General features: G+C 40.9%; 3 protein-coding genes and 1 long non-coding RNA gene across 8 annotated transcripts; 3 read left to right on the forward strand and 1 right to left on the reverse strand.

The window, feature by feature from the left end:
* Positions 1–44: 44 nt before the first annotated feature.
* nek9 (NIMA related kinase 9) lies at positions 45–9,913 on the reverse strand. 2 transcript variants are annotated; one of them, XM_019857393.1, is made up of 23 exons: positions 9,465–9,913; positions 8,649–8,826; positions 8,522–8,577; positions 8,377–8,447; positions 8,196–8,301; positions 7,259–7,390; positions 7,068–7,178; positions 6,907–6,971; positions 5,565–5,615; positions 5,293–5,485; positions 4,928–5,072; positions 4,644–4,844; positions 4,451–4,497; positions 4,205–4,366; positions 3,763–3,871; positions 3,512–3,673; positions 3,254–3,421; positions 3,111–3,170; positions 2,829–3,016; positions 2,552–2,707; positions 1,733–1,837; positions 1,609–1,662; positions 45–1,353 (listed from the first exon to the last, which is right to left on the reverse strand). In XM_019857393.1, the coding sequence occupies exons 1-23, from the start codon at positions 9,648–9,650 to the stop codon at positions 1,171–1,173; spliced, it is 2,889 nt and encodes a 962-aa protein (XP_019712952.1). In that variant the 5' UTR covers positions 9,651–9,913; the 3' UTR covers positions 45–1,170. The 2 variants fall into 2 exon arrangements, with proteins under 2 accessions (XP_019712952.1, XP_019712953.1); XM_019857394.1 differs by having other exon boundaries at positions 3,117–3,170; positions 9,465–9,912.
* A 1,780-nt stretch (positions 9,914–11,693) lies between these two features.
* Positions 11,694–14,105, forward strand: LOC109507723 (C-type lectin domain family 4 member M-like). Of its 2 annotated transcripts, XM_019857346.1 has the most exons (6): positions 11,705–11,881; positions 12,490–12,579; positions 13,060–13,326; positions 13,403–13,569; positions 13,689–13,825; positions 13,906–14,105. In XM_019857346.1, exons 1-6 carry the CDS (start codon positions 11,767–11,769, stop codon positions 14,051–14,053), a joined length of 924 nt encoding a protein of 307 aa, XP_019712905.1. In that variant the 5' UTR covers positions 11,705–11,766; the 3' UTR covers positions 14,054–14,105. The 2 variants fall into 2 exon arrangements, with proteins under 2 accessions (XP_019712906.1, XP_019712905.1); XM_019857347.1 differs by lacking the exon at positions 13,689–13,825 and having other exon boundaries at positions 11,694–11,881.
* A 1,812-nt stretch (positions 14,106–15,917) lies between these two features.
* LOC109507763 (CD209 antigen-like protein C) lies at positions 15,918–18,655 on the forward strand. The gene is made up of 6 exons (XM_019857414.1): positions 15,918–16,248; positions 16,406–16,498; positions 16,841–17,101; positions 17,185–17,348; positions 17,443–17,570; positions 18,308–18,655. Exons 1-6 carry the CDS (start codon positions 16,158–16,160, stop codon positions 18,456–18,458), a joined length of 888 nt encoding a protein of 295 aa, XP_019712973.1. The 5' UTR covers positions 15,918–16,157; the 3' UTR covers positions 18,459–18,655.
* A 742-nt stretch (positions 18,656–19,397) lies between these two features.
* LOC109507764 (uncharacterized) lies at positions 19,398–20,471 on the forward strand. 3 transcript variants are annotated; one of them, XR_002166528.1, is made up of 2 exons: positions 19,398–19,767; positions 19,955–20,471. It is a non-coding gene; the product is annotated as an uncharacterized LOC109507764 (long non-coding RNA). The 3 variants fall into 3 exon arrangements; XR_002166527.1 differs by having other exon boundaries at positions 19,967–20,471; XR_002166526.1 differs by having other exon boundaries at positions 19,401–19,767; positions 19,970–20,471.
* Positions 20,472–20,499: the final 28 nt, after the last annotated feature.

The raw sequence follows: 20,499 nt of genomic DNA on the forward strand, positions 1-20,499 counted from the left end.
TGTAGAACATCTTAAAACACTGCATTATGCGAAGACAGCCTATCTTACTTTCGACAGTTTTATTGACCAAATGTTGCAATTACAGATATATGATAAACAATATCTCGTGAGTGTATACAACACAGAACTGACTAAAGTAAAAAAAAGGAAAAATGAACGTTGGCAAATGGCTAAACAAAAGCAATATCCCATTTTAAAACCAAGTGTTTGTGCCATAATAATGACATCCTATAAGCTACTCAAAAAGGGCAATAAGAGAAAATGTCTACAGCTACCTTGTCAGTAGTTTCACCAAATGATATATAAAAAAATACATGCATATTTTTAAAGCATATAGTTGCATAAGAGATTAAGTTTCAAATAGCCCACATTTCTGGGCAATTCATTTTAAAACATTCTTGTAAAAGCTTATGATGGAAGTCTCCACATGAACAGATGACAGCCTGACAATGACACACAACTTTGGTAAACTTGAAAGTGGTGACTTTCAGACTTCATTCAGAGGGTCTACAACTCTTCTAACTGTTTAGCATTTAGCATTTTGGCTATTGACAGGCAATTGAGAGAACTGAAGAGTGAGTGCAGTCCTCTGCCAAGGTCCTGTTTCTTGTTCTACAACATATACATTTTCTTTCTCGGCCCACACATTCTCCTTCCACAACGTAATGTGGTATTTGGTTGAGGTTTTTTTTTTTTTTTGCCTAATTGTAAACACACACTTGATCAATCTGATTCAAGGCCCTGCATTTCCACTGAAAAGGTGTTCAAAGATTTTGTTTAGCCTGTTAAATGATAACCAACATGCAATCACTAAAGCCCCAAGGTGACATCACAGGAAGTAAACAATAATCACCAGTAAAACAAAGACTTCATATTCACATTGTGGATGGAATAACACTAAGATTGTCTGACGCCTCATGTTGAACCCAGCCAACATTTCAGTCTGTAGGAAGCCTGCGCACATTTGCACGAGAACAATTGTGCATATGCAATAATATAAGCAGGAAACTTGGTGCTCTGTTAAATACTGCATGTAACAACACAAGACACTTGTAAGGTGTGTGAGGCAGCCGTCTCTACTGCAAGTGGGCTTCCTATTCTCACATCAACCAGCCCGATGAATTCCTTGAGTCACTTCTCCCATTGAGAAGGGCATCAGCAGGCCGGGCCTCACAAGCTGGACCCTGCAGTTTTGCCCCCATGCTGTATGAATCCAGACGTTCGTCCTCCGCCCCCATCCTCAGGTACGGGACCGTCGCAGTGGTTGCCGTTATTATCACACCTGGCTTCCAGCAGCGACAACCGGTTGAATGCTGCCAACAATCTCTCGTTGTCCTTTTGCTGGTCACTGACCTACAACGGTGGTGGGAAGTAATCACCAACCTGATCAATTCTATGGTGGTCACACCAGATACTTCCTGACTTTCTGGCACCCCACCACCCCACGGATACCCCAATACAGTAAACCTGCACATTTTAAAGTGGCTTTTTTATGGTAGTCAGTCAAAGAGATGCGTTGTATAATAAATCTGTTGCACTGTGTGAGGTAAAAGGTAGTGACATCACATAACGACTGCTTTTTGTTCTGAGAAAAGGCTTTCATCTCACCTGCTTCTCCAGCATCTGGATCCTCAGCTCTTGCTGAGTGACCATCTCTCGCAGCTGTGAAAGAAATTTGTTTTACAAACACGGCGACCCTGTTGACACACTGTGTTGCCGGCTGGCGCATTACCTGTGCCACCTCGCTACTTGCTCTGCAACATGGGATCGAGTCCATTTGGCTGTAGATGCCTGCCTCCTCGAAGCCGTTTAGTTTGTCATCACTCATTCGCGTAGTCTGTATGAAGACGACCAACTGAGTTCACCTCGACATTGTGGCGCCTCAAAATGCTGAATGGAACTTTATGAAGCAACTTGATGGGCTGAGCTTTACGTTGATAGAGGGAACTCATTGACTGATTAGCATCCTTTGAGGAAAGGGTGTATGCTTTCACACAGCAAAAGGCCAGTCCGCAACCACATAATTTGGCTGGTTTTACATTGCACGGTTCAACTCGTGATTCATTTTTTTTCTCTCATGTCAAAATTGGGATAAGCCTGACAGCAGTGAAAACATGCAAATCAAATACGGAGAACTTGATGTCATGGAAATGACTGATTCCTGACATACACACACCATGTTTGCCCAAACACCATAAATACATTAAAAAAAGACACCCGCTGTAAATTCAAATGATAGCAAAAGCCTAAGCAAATAAATATGGTCTTAAATATTCTATTTTAGGTCTATGTCAACAGTGGCCAGTGAAGTTATGTCGAGGTTAACCTCATTTAAATTAATAGGGGGAAAGAGTCAGACCAAGCCAACTAAACGTACACACTGTTGGATAAGTGTATGATTTATGTATTAATGTGTCCTTCCATGTTGTCACTTTTCAAAGCCACTCTGTGCATTGTTGCCTTGCAGGGGATTAGGTTGCTGCAGGCTTCAGAATTTCAACAATGATGAATGGTCAAAAAGAGAGTAAAAGACATGGATGATAAACATTACCGATAGGTCATGCTCACTGCTGACAGCTGCTGCAACGGCTTTCAGATCCTTGAGCTCATCATACGGTAGAGTGGTGCTCTCCGAGAAAGATGGGAGCTGGTCAGGAGGAAGCTCTGACTCCTCAGGCATTGGGATATATTCAGCATCCTCAAGCTCCTGGATTGGGCACAATCAGGAAGAGATATTTTTGTCTGACAAGCATGTAACCAGTATGTGAGCTTGGGAGAAACCAGGAGGGGTCACAAAATTAGAAGCAACTTTCAGATTGGAAACGAACCTTTCTCAGCCAGAGAGGACACGAACTGTCTCCAGTCTGGTTTGCCATTGACATCATTGGCGTTTCCAAGTTGCAAGCATCAAGATCAACTTCCACTGTACCCCCGAGGCCCTCGTCCCGACACTCCGTCTCTGAACCCGGCTCTATTTCCAGATCCACAGTGGCTATGGAACCATCCTGTCCAATCCCTACAATTGACACCAAAACAAAAAGTATACATATTTGCTCCCTCGCAAAGTTAAAGAGAACTGAAGATACAAAAAAAAAAAAAAAAAAAAATACCACTACCAATTGACAATCCACTGCTGTTCGAGCGAATGGTCTTGGAGTTGAGCACTTTTTCTGCAAAGAGACAACAAGGAACTATCAGACAGGCAGCGACAAAAGCCATTACATCATGGAGACCATCAAATGAAATGACTCACCCATGATGATAATAGTATGCCAGCCACGACAAGAAAGGTCTGGCACATGGTGGAGCGAGCCAAAGATGGGCCTTGGCATGGCAGGACAAACCTCTGAACCAAATCCCTTGTCAGCAGGCATTCCAAGTCGCCCATTTCCTGCATTTCCCCATGCAAAAATCTGATTGTCTGCAAGAAACAAAACGGGAACTGTTCACACATATCATGTCGGTCACACAAAAATGCGAGTGTGTATGGACATATTCTATCTGCTCTTACCCTCAGTTGCTGCGATCGTGTAGCCGTCCCCGCAAGAAACTTTGGTGACAATCTTGCCCCCAAATGGTCCAACCAGGACTTGCACACCTTGGTGTTTCTTGAAGTCTTTGACACCTAGTTGGCCATACTTGTTACACCCGAATGTGAGGAGGCGACCGCGTTCTGTGAAATTGATTTCAGGATGAGGATTCAACACCCGAGTTACACTTTTTAGATACAAATTCGTGTTCTTAATTTTGTTCTTGCAGTACCATCAATGGCAGCTGTATGGTTCCTCCCTGGAGCTATAGTCTGGATCTTGAAGCGTGACAGCTGTTTTGCCAAAGTCAGTGTTGTAATGTATGGGATGGCCTGGTAACCCTGACATGCGACAGGAAAACAAATACATTAAAAATACAAGTACACCAACCACATCTAACCTCATCTTGATGTCAGTGTTCTGCGGGAATAGAAAACGAACATATCCAAATAATCAGGATTATTTATTGACCTAAATAATTTTTAAGAATGGTCAAGGAAGAGCCCATACCGCAATCTAACTGAAAATTAGTGAGTTGACTTAAAGGCACAAGAAATGCCTTCTAGTTCTGACAGATTTGTATTAAATTTTCGATTGGAATGCACAGGTTAAATAAAAAAAGTAAAATGATTTATCATAATTGTAGATCACTTTTCCGGTCTGCAAGCCAGTACCTCTCCAGGGTGGTTTTTGAGACCAGAGAATTCCTGGTTCAGACCTAGCTTGTTGAATTCATTGTTCCCACATGCTAGGACTTTGCCAGTTTCTGTCAAGAAGAAGGTTCCATCACTGCTACATGACACAGACGAGATGGTGGCGCCTTTCGGAAGCTCCACCTGAGGAGAAAAAAAATTAAATTTGTAAGTGGTCATAAGAGTGATTACAGTCAGGCATATATTCATGTCAGGCATAATTCTTACTTGCATCGGAGAAGAAAAATCATCCTCGCATTCCAAGCCCAGGCGACCTACAGATGGAAGAAATTGAAGAGAAAATGCATCAATGAGCATGAGTGCTTTGTTTCAAATAGGCTTCCGTCTCCATCTACTGGTTGAAATACTAATTACAAAAACACATTTTGGGTGGAAATGTAATAGGATCACCAAGCCATACCATACTCCCCACAACCCCAGGAGAAGACGTCTCCACTGTGGGTGAGCACCACCACGTGGTTGTCTCCACAAGAAACTTGACGGACTGGCCGCTCTTCGAAAAACTCCAGAAGGACCGGCTCCAGGATCTGCGTGCCCATGACACCCTCCACACCGATGCAGCCATAATAGTCTGAGCCAAACGTGTACATTTGGTCCTCATCTGCAGAAGACAAAACAGGTAGATTTAAGCAAGACTGTCCATTTTTCTTGTCCTTTTTGAACGGAGGGGTGGGGGGGGCTCACCAGTGATGCAGACAGTGAAGTCAGTACCACACTCCACCTGTCGGATGGCCTTCCCCTGGAGTTTCTCAACCCTTTTGGGCTGACGATAAGAAGCTTGATCTCCATGCCCCAGTTGGCCCACCATCTTCGCTCCACCTTGAACATTCTAAGGAGCACATTTTTTATGAATGAGTACATCTGCTGCGTACAGTATTGGCCTGTTACACTGCAGTTCATCTGCACAGCCCCACTATAGGTAGGGTAAAGGAGGGTCCCAAAAAGGCTTGCACCGAATGAATTTTAAGACCAAGAGGCAGAGGTAGAGAAGGTCCCCAACTAAACTCCACCAATGATAAACGGGGGTTCTCTGTATTCTTAAAACTTACTGCCCAAGTGTAGAGTTCTTTTTCCACCGTCACCACTGCAAAGTGACTCTCTCCAGCGCACACATGTTGGGCACTGCTGCCTCCTTTAAAAGTGTCCAGTTTCTGGGGCGTGAATTTGCCTCCGCCCCAGAAATACACTTCCCTTGAGCGTGTGGTCACCACGGCAACAGGGGTCTCAGTCCCTGTACTCAGCCTATAGACAGAAAACAATCAATCGGACACAATTTGGTAAGATGACAGTATGATGACAACTGAAGAAAACATCGCCTTACTTTGGTTTCTTCATTGCTGAATTCAGCAGGGCAACTCGCTCTGCAAGCTCCCTACCAGAGAGGAAATTTGTCAGATGTTTATTGTGGATCTAAAGTGTTTGGGAAAAGTCTTTGCTCTCTTCTCAAATTCTTATTTCTTTGCACACTAGTTTCCTCACTTTCCGGTAATGTTTAAGACCATCAAACAAATGTTAAGTATTAGACAAAGAGTAAACATAAAGTGCAGCTATTAAATGATAAATATATTTCTTATGGTAAAAATATATATATATATATATCTATATTCGGAGCTACCTGGCCCCATCTCCGCTTTGTTCCAGTAGCCCATTTTTCATCAAGGTGCTCTGGTTCCCCAGCACCTGACGCAGACCTTGTTTGGCCGGGCGACGTCTGAGCCGGCGTGTCATTCATTTTATTGTCTCTCATCATTGTATGAGGTAGGCATAGGGTGAAGGATCTTGCCCAAGGACCCACACTGGATGGTGTTATGTGCTCATTTTTGCCCCAGGCGGGATTCGAACTACTAATTAAAAATGCAACTGTCATAATTAACTCAAATTCACTAAAAATTAATCGTGATTACTCATGCATTTTTGATCGTTTCTGAATTTCCTTTTATTTTTTTGTCCTATTTTTCCCCATTTTAATATATCTATATTCGGAGCTACCTGGCCCTGCGTGGAAAAGTACTTGCACTCGAAACACAGGAACTGGTTGGGCCACACCCAGAAGGAAAATGATTTCATGTCTTTTCTATTAGTGGCAGTGAGCCTTTCACATCTCTGTGGCGATATTTTGGCCCACTGTTCTTTCCAGAATTGCTTTAATTCAGCAACACTGGAGGGTTTTTCACCATGAATGGCTTTTATATGGTCACACCACAGCATTTCAATGGGATTCAAGATTCTTTTTTCAACATCGATTTAAAAGTTGACTTGCTGGTGTCGTTTAAGAGTCGCTGTCCTGTTGAAGAACCAACGTGTGCTTCATCTTAAGTTCCTAAACGGATGGCCTAACATTCTCCCTCAGAAATGTCTATTAAAAGCAGAATTCACAAATCCATAAATCACAACAAGTCATCCAGGTTCTGAATTAGCAGAGTAGCCCCAAAACATCACACTAGGACTACCGTGATTAATTATGAATAGATTTATTTCTCTTGAAAAAATTTAATCACAGTTTAAAAACTGCATTTTATGTTGGTATGGGTTATTTTTGTTTTAATATTTACACTTAATCTTAAAGTGGGGAAACTATTCAAAAAAGTCAGAATTTGAGAAGAGAGCAACTATTTTTCAAGGCATTGTATTTTTTTTTTAAATAAAATATCACTCTCACTTACTGTCGGCGAAAGGAGAGGACTGGCTGGTCTAGAATCTGCTCGGCTGTTGGTCTCTTTGCAGGATCCTGCCACAGAAAATGATCACAAAATATAATTTGTAACATCCAACAAAGACGCAGACTTTTTGCACAGCTAATACATTTTTTCAGCAAACCACTCACTTGATTGAGACACTCATAGACCAGCTTGATCAATCCAGCTCCATAAACATCACGGTTCACATCCATGGTCCAGTTTCCCTGGACTATTTTTACACACAAGTTCAGAGCATTCTGCAAGGACACAAAATGCATCTCGTCAAAAACTATATCTATTGATATTGGTAAAGCATTTAAATAAATGCGAGACCTACCGTCGCATCAAATGTCCGTGTAAGAGTTAAGACTTCAAAAAGCACACAGCCCATTGCCCAGATATCAGATTTGAAGTTGTACTTTGCTCCCTGGCACAATTCAGGTGACATATAATATGGAGTTCCCACGCACTGGACATAAAAAAAAAAAAAAAAAAGAATAAATTTATTAGAATTACACAGAAGTCACACAAGGCACCGAAGCCCTAAACCTCATCTCGGGGGCACAGCACAGTTAGCACGGCCCATCATGATGAAATCTCTGCTTACATGCCTGCTCGTGTGTGGTTGTGGTTTGACAGCAGAGTGTAAGCCTAACTACTTCCTGCTGAGAGATCAGCATAATTAATTAAATGGGACAAAAAAAGGGGCATCACCTAAACATGTCAAGTCCATAATTACAAAAGTTAGCTTATAATAAGTCTCAACGTCCATACATAGTATATGTTGTATACTGTGGCACCTTGACTTTAGAGTTTACTTCTTCTGTGACCGAGCTGACTCACTTAAATTGACCAATCATCATTCATCTTATTACCTACCGCACTGCAAATATTTTTCGTGCTCCAGGTCCTTTCACAAGCAATTGCTTGAACAAGGTACAAATCCCAGAAAATGTGAAATGTAAGACCTTCAATTAGATTTTAAACTGGAAAAAATACCATAACATTCAAAAAAAGTAACTACGAAAAAGTGGAACGAAGCCCATTGGGCTTTGTGCAAGAATTCCACCCCTTTCGACAGATCCTACAAGACAAAGGGTTGCTTTTATTTAATGAAACTAGCCAACCCAGTTCAAGTTAGTTCCTTGGCACAAAGATGTCACAATATGGTGGCAATATACTGTACTACTGTGGTCTAAATGAAGCTCCACACTTAAATTCAACATGCGACCTCAAACAACTCTAACTCCATTGTGATACAAATGAACATGTACCGTTTCTGCCATTGAAAACTCTGAGCCGAGTTTCTTTGCAAGACCATAATCACCAAGCTTGATGAGGTCAGTCTTAGTCAGGAAAATGTTGAGAGTTTTGATATCCCTGCGGGGAAACAAGTGTAAAGATGAACCTTAAAGAATTTGGATGGACGGGGCAGCAGTCACATAAGCATCTCACCTGTGTAAAATTCCAGCCTTGTGAATGTGGGCCACAGCTGACGCAATTTGGTACAGGTACCAAATAACCACCTGCAGAAAATAAAGGGGTGAAGATAAAATGCACGTGTGGGTGAGGACATTATTTGTATTTAATCTGCTCTTACCTCCTCATGAAAAAGTTTCCCCTTCTGTTGGATGATTTTGTCATAAAGATTCCCTCCTGTGGCGACAATTTTTTTAGCCTCCAGACACATTCAGTGTCAATCAAATCTGCAGAGTTAGATATCTTACCATTGCAATATTCCAGTTCAATGAGCAGAGTGTTTTTATCCACGAAATGATTAAAGTAGGCAATGATGTTGTTGTGCTCTAGGATGGACAGGATGTTAATTTCATTCATGACATCCCTGCGCTCACGTTCAGAGAGTGAGTTCAGGTCCACCTCCTTCCATACAACCAGGGAGTTGTCCTGGTAAACAAAGAGAGAGTTAGCCGCAGATAAAGCTGTCTCCATGAGCAATTTTTATATTGAACGATATCTTTTTATACAATTTTAAGTTGCGTGCTCGCTTTGAATCAATTTCGTTATTTCTTTCCATCATCCTTCTCCCCTCTTCACTTCTCCATGGAAGCGATTATGGCAACCCATGCTAAATCTTTGTAAAAGCTCTGAGCCAAATCACCGTTTTTGGGTGGTGGCCAGAATCGCCACTGACCCTGTATATTCATTAAAAAATAACATTGTTTTAATCACTTAACACTTAGGACAATAAATATATGAATTACAGGAAAAGTATGTACTTGTTTTACATTACAGGAGGTCCCTGAGTTGCAGAGGATATCTCGTAACAAGCCACGAAAATGATTTGGGAATTAAAGGTGCCTTAAAAAGTACAATACAGACACGTGAATTATATTTAATTACAATAATTGAGTTCTTGTTCCAAGTTACATTAAAAGGCTGCATTATAGGCGTTTCCTCCTAAAACTGGGGGTCTTAAAAAATACCCATGGGGATGACTGTTGCCTGGCAACGTGGTGACTAGGTGTCTTTTCTCCAGTCAACAGTTCCTCAGTCAGAAAAGTGGACTGACTGGATGATCTCACCTCGGTTCTTCTGTACAGCGTCGCTTCACCGAACGCCCCCCTCCCGAGGATCCGGATGGGAATGTAATGCAACCTCTCCTCTTCGCCATTAAACGTGGCCGACGCGGAGCGCTCGCTCAGCATAGATCCGCCGACCAAATCGGAACTGAGCGAGTCGAAATGTCTCTCATACTCGGCCAGTGACATTTCTGTAGCACTGATGGGCAAGCAACACAAATAGGCCTGACTCGAAAACTCGAAGACTCCGTTCCTTTCCTAAAAGCGTCACTATTCAGACATGTCACACGGACCGAGAGTTAAAAAGAATCTCAGTGTCGCGAATACAATCGGGAAGCTAATAAACTTGTAAAATGCACAATACTGGAGGGGAAAACAACCGAGAAGGGGAAAAAAAAGGGTTGAAGTTGTTCAAGCGTCAATAACCACATATACAATTGTAAGTTCGAGCAACTTAATTCTAACTTTCAAAATAAAAGTCTTACGTTTAACTTTCGCGTGCTGTATTTTATGATGCAAGTCAGAGAAACGGATTTCCTGTGAAGGCGGGAACTCCGTTGCTCGTGGCTGACAGCGCCACTACATTTAAAGAGTGACAGTGTTTTTTTTTTACACGACACTAAAATAAAGCAATGTGTCTCACGCTCACGCTTATCTAAAACTGTTTGACACGCGAAATACACTCGGCAAAGAAACGACCACAAAACTTTACTCTCAAAACCGGAAGTTAAAATTGAGCGCATCCATTATCAGAGGCGAAAAAATTAATGACTCAACCTTTGGAAGAAGAGATACTTGTGTAAAAATAGTCTAGTAAGAGTTGTACTAATTTAACTTATTTACTTAGGTACGAGTGAAAAAAAAAGAACAGACTCTGAAATTTATGAAAGCTCAACAATAAAGATGAATTTTTGCTGGCTACTAAATAATTCGTTTGAATTATTTGGCAAGAGGGAAAAAACAATCTCTGCACACAAAATAGGCTCTCTTTCATTAACTTACATAGTGCTTGTACTGTGAAGGAAAAAAATAGCACCTGTCATTGAGCATTTTGTATTTCATATCTCTTGTGCGTGCGTGCGCGCGCGTGCGCGTGTGTGTGTTCATTAAACCCTGTCTGTGGATGGTATGATAAAGAATGATGCACGGACACACGCGTGCATCAATGACCACGCTTGGCAACTCCCCACCTCGTGCCACTCTTAGCCGGCCTGTGCGCAATTAAAACGCAGTCGTAAATTACTCGACTGCACTAGTAACATGACTGGACCGACCTAGTAGGCATATGTCCCACACAAGTAGCCTCTTTATCAAGAAGATTTAATAAATGCTCAAAGAGCTTTCCATAAAGTGGATATCAATTACTGCCAAAAGAGTATTGACAGCTGGAGCTGATGCTAACTATTATTTCAGAAATTGTCACACTGAAAGATTAGCACCGTTTTTTGAAAGTCATTTCTATCAGGCAAAATATAAATTCTGCAGTTTTGCTTCTCGTAATTTATCCTGACGTTTGCATTTTGGTGTGCAGATGTTATGCAAGATGCCCAAGTCTTAAAATCTTGTGTATATTATATTTGCTGATGTCTGCTATTTATTTGAATTACGCAATAATACGAAAAAATACTCAGCTAATCACATATATTTCTCTCAATACAGTATATGCCTCAAAATTTTCACTTTATGGCATCTTCATTAAAAAAATGCCTTTAATTATCCCTTGAGGCAAAAATGTAACCAAAAGCATCATCATCTTTTAATTGTAATTAAAGTTGCCATTAAAGTGAGATTCAAAGGTGTCATGGTTTTGCAGACCATCCATTGAATTTTCAAGTCCAGTCTTTGAACTTTTTGCTTAAAGATAATTCTAAAAACATCAACATCAAATGTCTAAGGAAAGACTTGAAAAGCACATTTATTTTGCTTCATGAACATCGAGCATACCTCCGGGCATTGTTTCACATTGTTCATAATTTTTTCACAACCTACCCAAAAAAAATAAAAAAAATGGATGCACTGCTGTATATACATATGCCATGTCAGTCAGCTGTTCTCTTTTAATTCAGTTGTCATTCATTCTTAAAACTTTATTGTACTCATCTGTGACAGAAATACTAATAAACTATAACACAGCGCTTTTCATATTCACGTAATTCACGGTTATTATGGATCCTCAATGTGAAAGCCACCTCTAAAGCATGTGATCCTCAGAAAGAAATGTGAGTGCATGTTGTCAGTGAGGCTGAGGGTAAGTCTTTTTCAGTAAGACAGGGAACTAACACATTAGTACGCAGTTCCTGCAGCAATGGAGGATCAGCCGAAAGCTACTGAGCGCAGTGTATCTTTTGTGCCAAAGTCATCTCAAGTTTTCTTCAACCCCAGCGGAGACTCTCGCTCTCGCTGTGACTTGTTTGGGCAAGGTATAGTGCAGTATTTTCTCCACTGTTGCTTTTAGGAAGTAGTAGACGCTTAAATTTGCTATTCAAACAGATGATTCTTCTCAACTTTCCACAGCAAAAAAAAAAAAAAAAAAGTTCAGTGAACTCAAAATTTCAAGGCAACAAACTTTGATGAATTTTTAACAACAAAATAGTTCAAGACCCCCAAAATATAAACTGTGTGTTTTTACAGTGCTGTAAAAAAGAAATCAGCAAAGGACCCCCTTTGCTGATTTCTTTTTTACTTTTATCTCCAAGTTGGAGAACGATGCAAGGGACAATTCTGTAAACGCTCATTTGTTTGTTGAAAATGTGGGAAAGCCAATTTATACAGATGCACAACTTAAACTGTATTTTAAGTTGGAACAACTTTAACATATAATTTTTTGATATTTATGCCAACAATATTAGTTAGCACAACAAAGCAAGCAAGTTGCAAGCATGCAAATTATTTTTGCGCAGCACTAGCTGTAAGTCTTGGGCCCCAGTTTGAGAACCAGTCCAGTACTGAAAAAATAGAGAACAAGCTGTGGCAGTAATTTGTTAATTTATTATTTTTTAAAAAAAATTGTTGATCAACACTTTCACAGGTGCAGATGGACGTCACCGCATGGCCATATTATGTCTGGGACTACTGGATGTCATTCTGCTCATCGTTGCTGTTGTTCTTGGAATCGGTCGTGAGTGCAGCAACTGTTTGAGCTTCCTAAACAAGTGTAAAAAGAAGATAATCACAGTATGATAAAACTATTCAGGACTATGACTCACTGATGATGCCTGATGAAGTCATAGTATATGCAGGTGGAAAGCTTGTTGCTGTTTTTTTTTTTTTTTTTTGCTCAGGCTAAAGACATGTCTAATATTGCTTTTGCATCATCTTGAAGCATATTGGGGCAAAGGAACCATGTTGAACTGAGGGGAGGAGCTTCATTCAGTCAGGCCATAGCATTGTCTAACAGAAAAGTGCTCTGCTTTTGATAATTGCTAGCTACTCAATATCAGGAGCAGCAAGTGCTCAACTAAAAATACAGAGTAGTTTACGATATGCAGTTCTTTCTCTTTTATATGGCCACTCCTTCTGCCATATATGTCATACTTTTTGTGAGTACTGTAGCAGAATATCTACTCTGCTTATTCCTGCACTCTGTTTTTCCTTAAAGATGGCTCAGTCACACAACGCTCCCACGCAAATTCCCAACCAGCTGCAGCACATCTCATTACTGAGCTGGACCATCTCTTCGGCAACCACAGCGATGCCATGGAGGCAGTGCAAGAGGCCGTGAATGCATTAAAGAGAGTGACCAGAAATCATGAAAAACTGAAAGTGAAAGTCACTGAGCAGAAGGCCATTAATGACGCCTATCAGAGTCAGCTCGAGAGTCTGCGCAGAGAGAGGAAAATCCTGCAGGCCAACATGTCATCTTTGGGTATTACAGCATGACAAATGATTCAGTGTTTTGTTTTGAACTACTATGTCTAACGAAAGGTGTTTGTGTCCTCTAGAGTGGACCTGTGGCAAGTGTAACAAAGGCTGGACCTATTTCAATTCATCCTGCTATTACTTCTCTTTTACTAATTCATCTGAACGCCGAGAGACATGGATGGGCAGCCGAGCCGACTGTGTCAGGCGTGGAGCAGATCTGATTGTGATAGATCACCCAAGCGAGCAGGTGGGGCAGAAACACAAACGTGGGAAACTATCCCCCAAATAACCAGATTAAGATAAATTGCATACTGTGTTTAAGTTGTCTTCGAATGCCACAGTTTCTCCTCTTTTTTGCCTCCATAGTCATATGTGAGTCATATCAGTGAATCCCTGAGAAGAGGCTACCAATTCTGGGAACATAGTCTATGGATCGGTGTCACGGACATGAAACAGGAGGGAACCTGGGTTTGGGTTAACAATGCCACAGAATCAGAACAAAGGTGACAAATTCAATTTTTGTGCTTTTACTGATTGAATATTTTCGGGACTTTAATGACGTCCCCATGTGTATTTTCTTAAGGTACTGGATCACTGGAGAAACCAACAACTACCACCAGGACAAGAAATGTGGGGCTACTCTCTATTCGTCAGCTAAACCCTGGGAGACTCGCTTCAGTGCGAACTGCAACTCACATTTACACTGGATATGTGAAATGGCACCTAAATAGACTGCACAAAACACAGTGATCTTTATATGAATTAAAAAAAACTAGCACATTATTTCTCATGATTCTTGATATTTTTTTATATTGTTGCAGATTGATTTGACTGCATTTACATGAACATACAACAATGAGATGCACTGGAGATGTAGATGAGTACATGTTTCATGTTTCACATTTTGGAAAATCTGTTGAACTTTGAAATATTGGCATGCCGACGTAACATTTTAGCCCAGTCAAAATCAAATCTCAAACAAATCACAGTCTTGATCTGAAATAAAAAAAGAACAAAATAAATTCCAATTGACTTATAATGAATGAAGCCAGCCCTCTTAAAACTACTGGGTCAAAAGCCAGATTGGGTGAAATAGCTAACCCAGGATTGCATCCATCCATCCATCCATCCATCCATCCATCCATCCATCCATCCATCCATCCATCCATCATCTGAATCACCTTATCCTCACAGGGTCGCGGGCGTGCTGAAGCCTATCACAGCTGTCTTTGGGCAGAAGGCGAAGGTACACCCTGAACTGCTTGCCAACCAATCAAGGGCACACAGGGACAAACAACCTGTCGCACTCACAATCACAACTAGGGACAATTTAAAGTGTTGAACCAACTTATGATGCATGTTTTTGGAACGTGGGACGAAACCTGAGTACCCGGAAAAAGCTCACACAGACACAAGGTGGAGGGAGACACATGCAAACTCCACACAGGAAGGCCAGAGCCGGAATCAAATCCTGCACCTCTGCACTGTGAAGCAGATGTGTTAACCGTCGTTCCGCCCAACATAAATCATATATAAACAAAATACTGTACAACACATATGATATGATGGTGACTGCAATGTATTTGATGACGACACAGATCAACAACACTAGCAGGTCCGTTCATCCATTTTCCGATCCACTTATCCTCACAAGGGTCGCAGGGGATGCTGGAGCCAATCCCAGCCATCTTCGGGCAGTAGGCAAGGGACACCCTGAACCGGTTGGCAGCCAATCGCAGGGCACACATAGACGAACAAACATCCACGCTCACACTCAAACCTAGGGACAATTTTGGTTGTTCAATCAGCCTGCCATACATGTTTTTAGAATGTGGGAGGCAACCGGAGTACCCGGAGAAAACCCATGCAGGCCCGGGGAGAACATGCAAACGCCACACAGGAAGGCTGGAGCTGGAATTGAACCCAGTACCTCTGCACTCTGAAGTCGTCACGCTAACTACTCAACCACCGGGCCGCCCAACACTAGCAGATGCGTTTGAAAATTAAAACTGCAATATTAGAAGTGCAGTAACAACTATATACATATGAATAAAATATACCTGCATACAGTCGTGAAGGGGACATTAAGAACAGTGTTGTTGTTAGCAAAACATTTCTTTTCACTTACAAAATGTATGCATTCTATCGCAGCAGCATATGAACTATGCTCTAATGTGAAGGCAAAAAAAGTCACTCTGCTCCTGATTCCTCCTGGTACTCTGATATCATGGGATTATAAAACAGACAAAACATATCTTTGCTGGATGCCAGTTGCGCCACAGGGGGAAAAATATGTCTATTCATGTTTGTATATTGCACTTAAGAAAAATGGGGAGGCACTCCCTTGCAGCCCCCGTCCTGGTTATAGTCAGACTTGCATGAATGTTTTTTTTTAATTAAATTATATCTCTCATTTCTCTCATAATGCTTGTCCTGTTTTGTGTTCAGGGTTCACAGTTTTCCTCTGTCAGTTGGTGAGTCTGAAAGCAGCAAGTGAGACCTGACCTTTTCCTCTGCTTGGATAATATTGATAAATAGCTTGAAAAGGGTCATTTATATGTAGTGACAGAAAAGAGCCATGTATTTGTCTGAATTCAAAATCACAAGGTTTGCCTGAAACTGTATCTTCAAAGGGAAGTATTTTCTTCCCTATTTCAAGACTTTCTCTTCTCTTTTCCACTGGCTGATTCTTCAGTGGCAATTGCTTCTCATTTCCCAATTTATTCGCTGAATATTGGTGAGTTGAGCAATGGAGGACAATTGTATGGTCGGGGTGACATAAATAGTTAGGCACAGAGAAATTCACAGCAAACCTGACGGAAGCAAAGGAGAGAAATGACTGATTTGGATTCAAACCGCGGATTCGACACGCTGCTTTCTCAAAATGAGGATGACGTGGAACCTGCGAGAAAAAAAAGGCAACAAGGTACTGTATGGGTAATTTTAAAAGAGGAACAGATTCTTGAGTGAGAAATTTGTTATGTTTTTGCCTGATCAGCTGAAACAACTTTATGGAATAAAATCACAAAATAAAAACTGAAAGACACACAATTTGAATGTTAATTTCACATCTGTCATTTCAGCATCCCGTGTGATACTTTACAAAGCAGCGATCGCGAACCTGGCGATACTTGCTGCCATTTTACTGATTGTTGATATTCTCCTGCTCAACCAAAGTAAGTAACATGATAATGGTTCGTGTCATATGACTTTTGTTATAACATGAATAGGATGTTCTAGATAACCTTTGGATATATTGACTGTATATAAGCAAAACAATCGTCACTGATGTTGAAGTGTACTTGCCTGACACCTGTATAGGCATCGAGGCAGCATGGTTAAACTTCTCTCTTAGTAACAGTGTGGATGTGAATGATTGTCTGTCTCTGGAGATCAGTAAATGATGTGTCCTTATGCTGTATTCTGCCCCGTCACAGCTCTACTGCGAATGGAAAATCAAACAAACAAACAAATAAACGCAAACAAAAAACCCAAACTTATTTCGGTTGTCCTTGCAGATATCATGCGTCACGATACTCACCGGTATGTTGATGACGCAGAACTTATTGAGATAGAGCTGATCAAACTCCAGGAATCCTACAAGTCTGCCGTCAGAAACATGAGTGAAGCCAACAAGCGGCTGGACGGTGAAACGAGAAGACAAACAGAGAGCAACTGGGAGTTTGAACACCACAAAAGAAGGACTAAAGACTACGAAGTACAACTCGATAAAATAATGAAGGACGTCACGTATCTAAAATCTTACTTACCAGTCATTGGTGAGACCAGTTTAACAGTATATTGTCAAAAGACCGTTTTGTTGTGGTTTGTTTCACCTGTCACTGAACCGTTTTGTCAACAGCGAATGGCTGCAGTTATTGTCCAATTGGATGGATTTTGATGAACTCTGCGTGCTACTACTTCGCCTTGTCTCGAACCGATAGGCAGAAATCGTGGCAAAATGCTCGCGATTTCTGTCAGATGTACGGAGGTGATCTTATAGCCATCGACAGCATAGAGGAAGAGGTGGCACGAGCACAACCTGCTTCTCATTCATTGTATGCAAAAAAATACTACAATATGTTATGATAATAATTATTTAACATGAATATTTTGTCAGATTGCAACCATAAATTACCTGAGAGGGCACGCAGATTTATCAGTGAATTCCTACAACTTTTGGATTGGATTGTATTTTCACAATGAAGAACTTTGGAGATGGACGGATGGAAGAGACCTGGTTGAAGGGTAAGCGACGACAGTGGTACTTCAGTTTAACGGATACACGAGGTCCACAGATGTATTTAAGCCGCCAGCAGCTCATTATGCGTTTTATGATTGCATCTGCTAAATTTTGACTGGTGCTACACCAGCAAAAAACAAACAAACAAAAAAACAGTGATGGATTGTTGTTTCTTTTTCTGCACAGAGATGTTTTCATGCGAAATGGGAGAGCGCCACATTTAAAGTCAATGTGGAGCTGCTTTGATTGTCATGGAGTCAACTGTGTTCACGCCCACATTGGCGCAAACCACCCTTTTATAAATGTGTACATGCATTGACAACGCACCTTGGCCTTGACTTAAAGCCCTTTGCAGTCATGTCACTGCCTGGTGATAGGTGAAATTGAGTCAAACGTCACAAGTTGCTATGCTGGACGACATAAACACTCAAATAAAAATAAAAAGCATCTTGCATTAAAATTTATCCCACGGGTACTTTGAGTAACTGCAGCGGAGCAAATGTAGCATGTTACTATACCCTCTGGTCACATGATTGACTTGACCAACCATTTGCCTGTTGTCAGCTGGGATGGGGTCCAGGGCCCTGCAAACCTGAACAGGATTTGCAGTTATACATAATGGATGGGTTGATTATTATCCTTTTACATAATCCATATGTGATGCTTCATCATCCATTCAGATATTTACGAGGCAAAGTTATGTACCGTTCTGAAACTGCTGTGTGTTTATCATTTGCCTTAGGTACTGGGCCGATGGAGAATCAAGTGATGATGTTCATCAGGACTGTGCAGCTTTATATAGCACAGAAAACGTCTTCAGTGCTTGGATTAGCATTGGCTGTATAAACAGTGGTAAATGGATTTGTGAAAAATCCCCACGTAATCCTCAGTGAAAAAACAGTCTCACCCTCCTTGGATATTTCTGTGAACAGTAAAAATCTAGATTTTGAATGTGAAAACTTTCCACAGATATAGACCTTTTTTCCATTTAAGAAACCAAAATGACTATGAGGAAATGTTCTCAACTGTTGTGCAGACTGTACTACAAAGTAATAGGTGATTGCAATAAATGTCATTCAGTCATTTTCCATATTGCATGTCCTCATTAGGGTCACAGGTGAGCTGTGGCGTATCCCAGATTGACAGGTGCAGCCTGGAATGGTTGCCTTCAATTAGGGCCCACCCGTACATGTTTTTTTTTTTCCATCAGCGCTAACGTGGACACACTTAGAACCGCGCACTTCCTAGCCAGACGTATCACAGAAACAGTCATTTTAAGGGCAAAATATGTGTATTTTTAAAATATATTTTAATGCTGCGATGCAAAACCCACTCCTCAATTCTAAAGGCTTTGAAGCAAACTAAAATTAACCAATTATGTGATTCCCTTGCTCTCCTGCATTTTTAATGCTGCGATGTAAAACCCACTCCTCAGTTCTAAAGGCTTTGAAGCAAACCAATTAACCAATTATGTGATTCCCTTGCTCTCCTGCATAAAAATTGACCTTCTGTTTTCACAAAAATCAACTCACACTACATATTTTATGACTGTATGTTTGCCCCGCATGAAATTCAACACCCCCAAATTAAAAAGCTGTTCATTATGTGAACACAGTACATTGTAGGGCAATAAAGACTGTCCACAATGAGTCCCTTCTGCATCATCACGGGTGCCACCATACAGGACCCATTTTGAATAACTCCCCATGCACTTCAAACAAATTGTTAACGGTTCTTGGGAAGAAAAAAAAGTGTTCTTTGTGTACTTTTGAGATCAGTGTTGTCGTGGTGACTTGACTTGGTTGAAATCTTTCATGGCTGATAGACACAATTCTTATAGATTGTTATGACAAAACAGTTCTACTACAGGACTGTAAATGTTTTTAATTTCAAAAATTAATCAAGGGCCACTCTGAGCATGGGTGTGGGCCTCCAGTTAGCCGTTTCCATAATGCTAACAGCAGCAAAAAATAAAAAATAAAAGTTTCTTACTGTTGCTTTAACGCAACTCATGGCAAAACACACCCACACACACACAAATCTTATCACCAGTTGACCAGATCAATATGCACCACTAGCACAAAAGTACAATGGAGAACATTCAGTCGCAGCCAGACCAAGGTGCGGAAACTCCAGTGGAGCAAGAGATTTTGGAAGAATTTCACACACATCGGCATTCGCCCTCTCAGAAATTTCAACAAGGTATACTTTGAGATTTTAACATTTTCTTGCGCTGCACTTAATGACTAACTTTGAGGTCCACTTTGTCTATCAGTGTAGCTGTTTGGTAACGCACTGGTGTGTGGTCATTGTTTGAGGAACTCTCAAGATGTTTGGGGGATTTTTGAACATTTTGTAGGTATCTTTAACCCAGCAAAACATTATCAAGGTATGTTTATAGCAGGAGCTGGATCTTGGATTCCACAGCACAAGGTGACTCTTCTGCTTCTGGGCCTCCTCAATGCTGTTCTACTCATAGCTGCTGTTGTCCTCACCATTTACTGTGAGTAAAACAGCGCTCAATGCAGCAGGTAGATTGTCAGACAATGAGAAGCCAAAATGAGTGTATGTGTCCAAGACAAATAGATTAAAATCTAACTTGTATAGTCTGAAGTAAAGGCTCATGTCTTCAACGTCTCTATAATGGACAAACATTTGATGGCGATTTGCGTAATGAGAATCAGCTTTTTTTCTAGCACAAGCCAAACCACTATAATAATAAAGACACAGCATTGGTGAATGAATACTTTTCTGGTGGTATCCAAGTATTATCACCTTTTCAAAAGCATATTATCTTTTAGTACAACTTCTGTTTTAGATCTCATTCTGGTTACAGATCTGTATAATCTGGTGGCTGGTGAGTGGTTATAACTAAAGTTAGGATGATTCAAAAATCTTTAGGAACCGAAATATAAACCTCATTAAAATTCAAAA

The sequence above is a fragment of the Hippocampus comes genome, unplaced genomic scaffold, assembly GCF_001891065.2.
Source record: "Hippocampus comes isolate QL1 unplaced genomic scaffold, H_comes_QL1_v1.1 scaffold32, whole genome shotgun sequence".
NCBI classification, from domain to species: Eukaryota; Metazoa; Chordata; class Actinopteri; order Syngnathiformes; family Syngnathidae; genus Hippocampus; species Hippocampus comes.

What these genes read in the sequence shown, in the direction of transcription:
- nek9 (XM_019857393.1), bottom strand. Translation starts at nt 9,650, where the DNA reads ATGTCACTGGCCGAGTATGAGAGACATTTCGACTCGCTCAGTTCCGAT. An exon ending in TGAACTGGAATATTGCAATG is followed by an intron (nt 8,578 to 8,648) that starts GTAAGATATCTA and finishes TTGTCGCCACAG; the next exon opens with GAGGGAATCTTTATGACAAA. An exon ending in TCAAAAACCACCCTGGAGAG is followed by an intron (nt 3,872 to 4,204) that starts GTACTGGCTTGC and finishes GTCGCATGTCAG; the next exon opens with GGTTACCAGGCCATCCCATA.
- LOC109507723 (XM_019857346.1), top strand. Translation starts at nt 11,767, where the DNA reads ATGGAGGATCAGCCGAAAGCTACTGAGCGCAGTGTATCTTTTGTGCCA. An exon ending in TGTTGTTCTTGGAATCGGTC is followed by an intron (nt 12,580 to 13,059) that starts GTGAGTGCAGCA and finishes TTTTCCTTAAAG; the next exon opens with ATGGCTCAGTCACACAACGC. An exon ending in TAGATCACCCAAGCGAGCAG is followed by an intron (nt 13,570 to 13,688) that starts GTGGGGCAGAAA and finishes TTGCCTCCATAG; the next exon opens with TCATATGTGAGTCATATCAG.
- LOC109507763 (XM_019857414.1), top strand. Translation starts at nt 16,158, where the DNA reads ATGACTGATTTGGATTCAAACCGCGGATTCGACACGCTGCTTTCTCAA. An exon ending in TATTCTCCTGCTCAACCAAA is followed by an intron (nt 16,499 to 16,840) that starts GTAAGTAACATG and finishes TTGTCCTTGCAG; the next exon opens with ATATCATGCGTCACGATACT. An exon ending in GGAAGAGACCTGGTTGAAGG is followed by an intron (nt 17,571 to 18,307) that starts GTAAGCGACGAC and finishes CATTTGCCTTAG; the next exon opens with GTACTGGGCCGATGGAGAAT.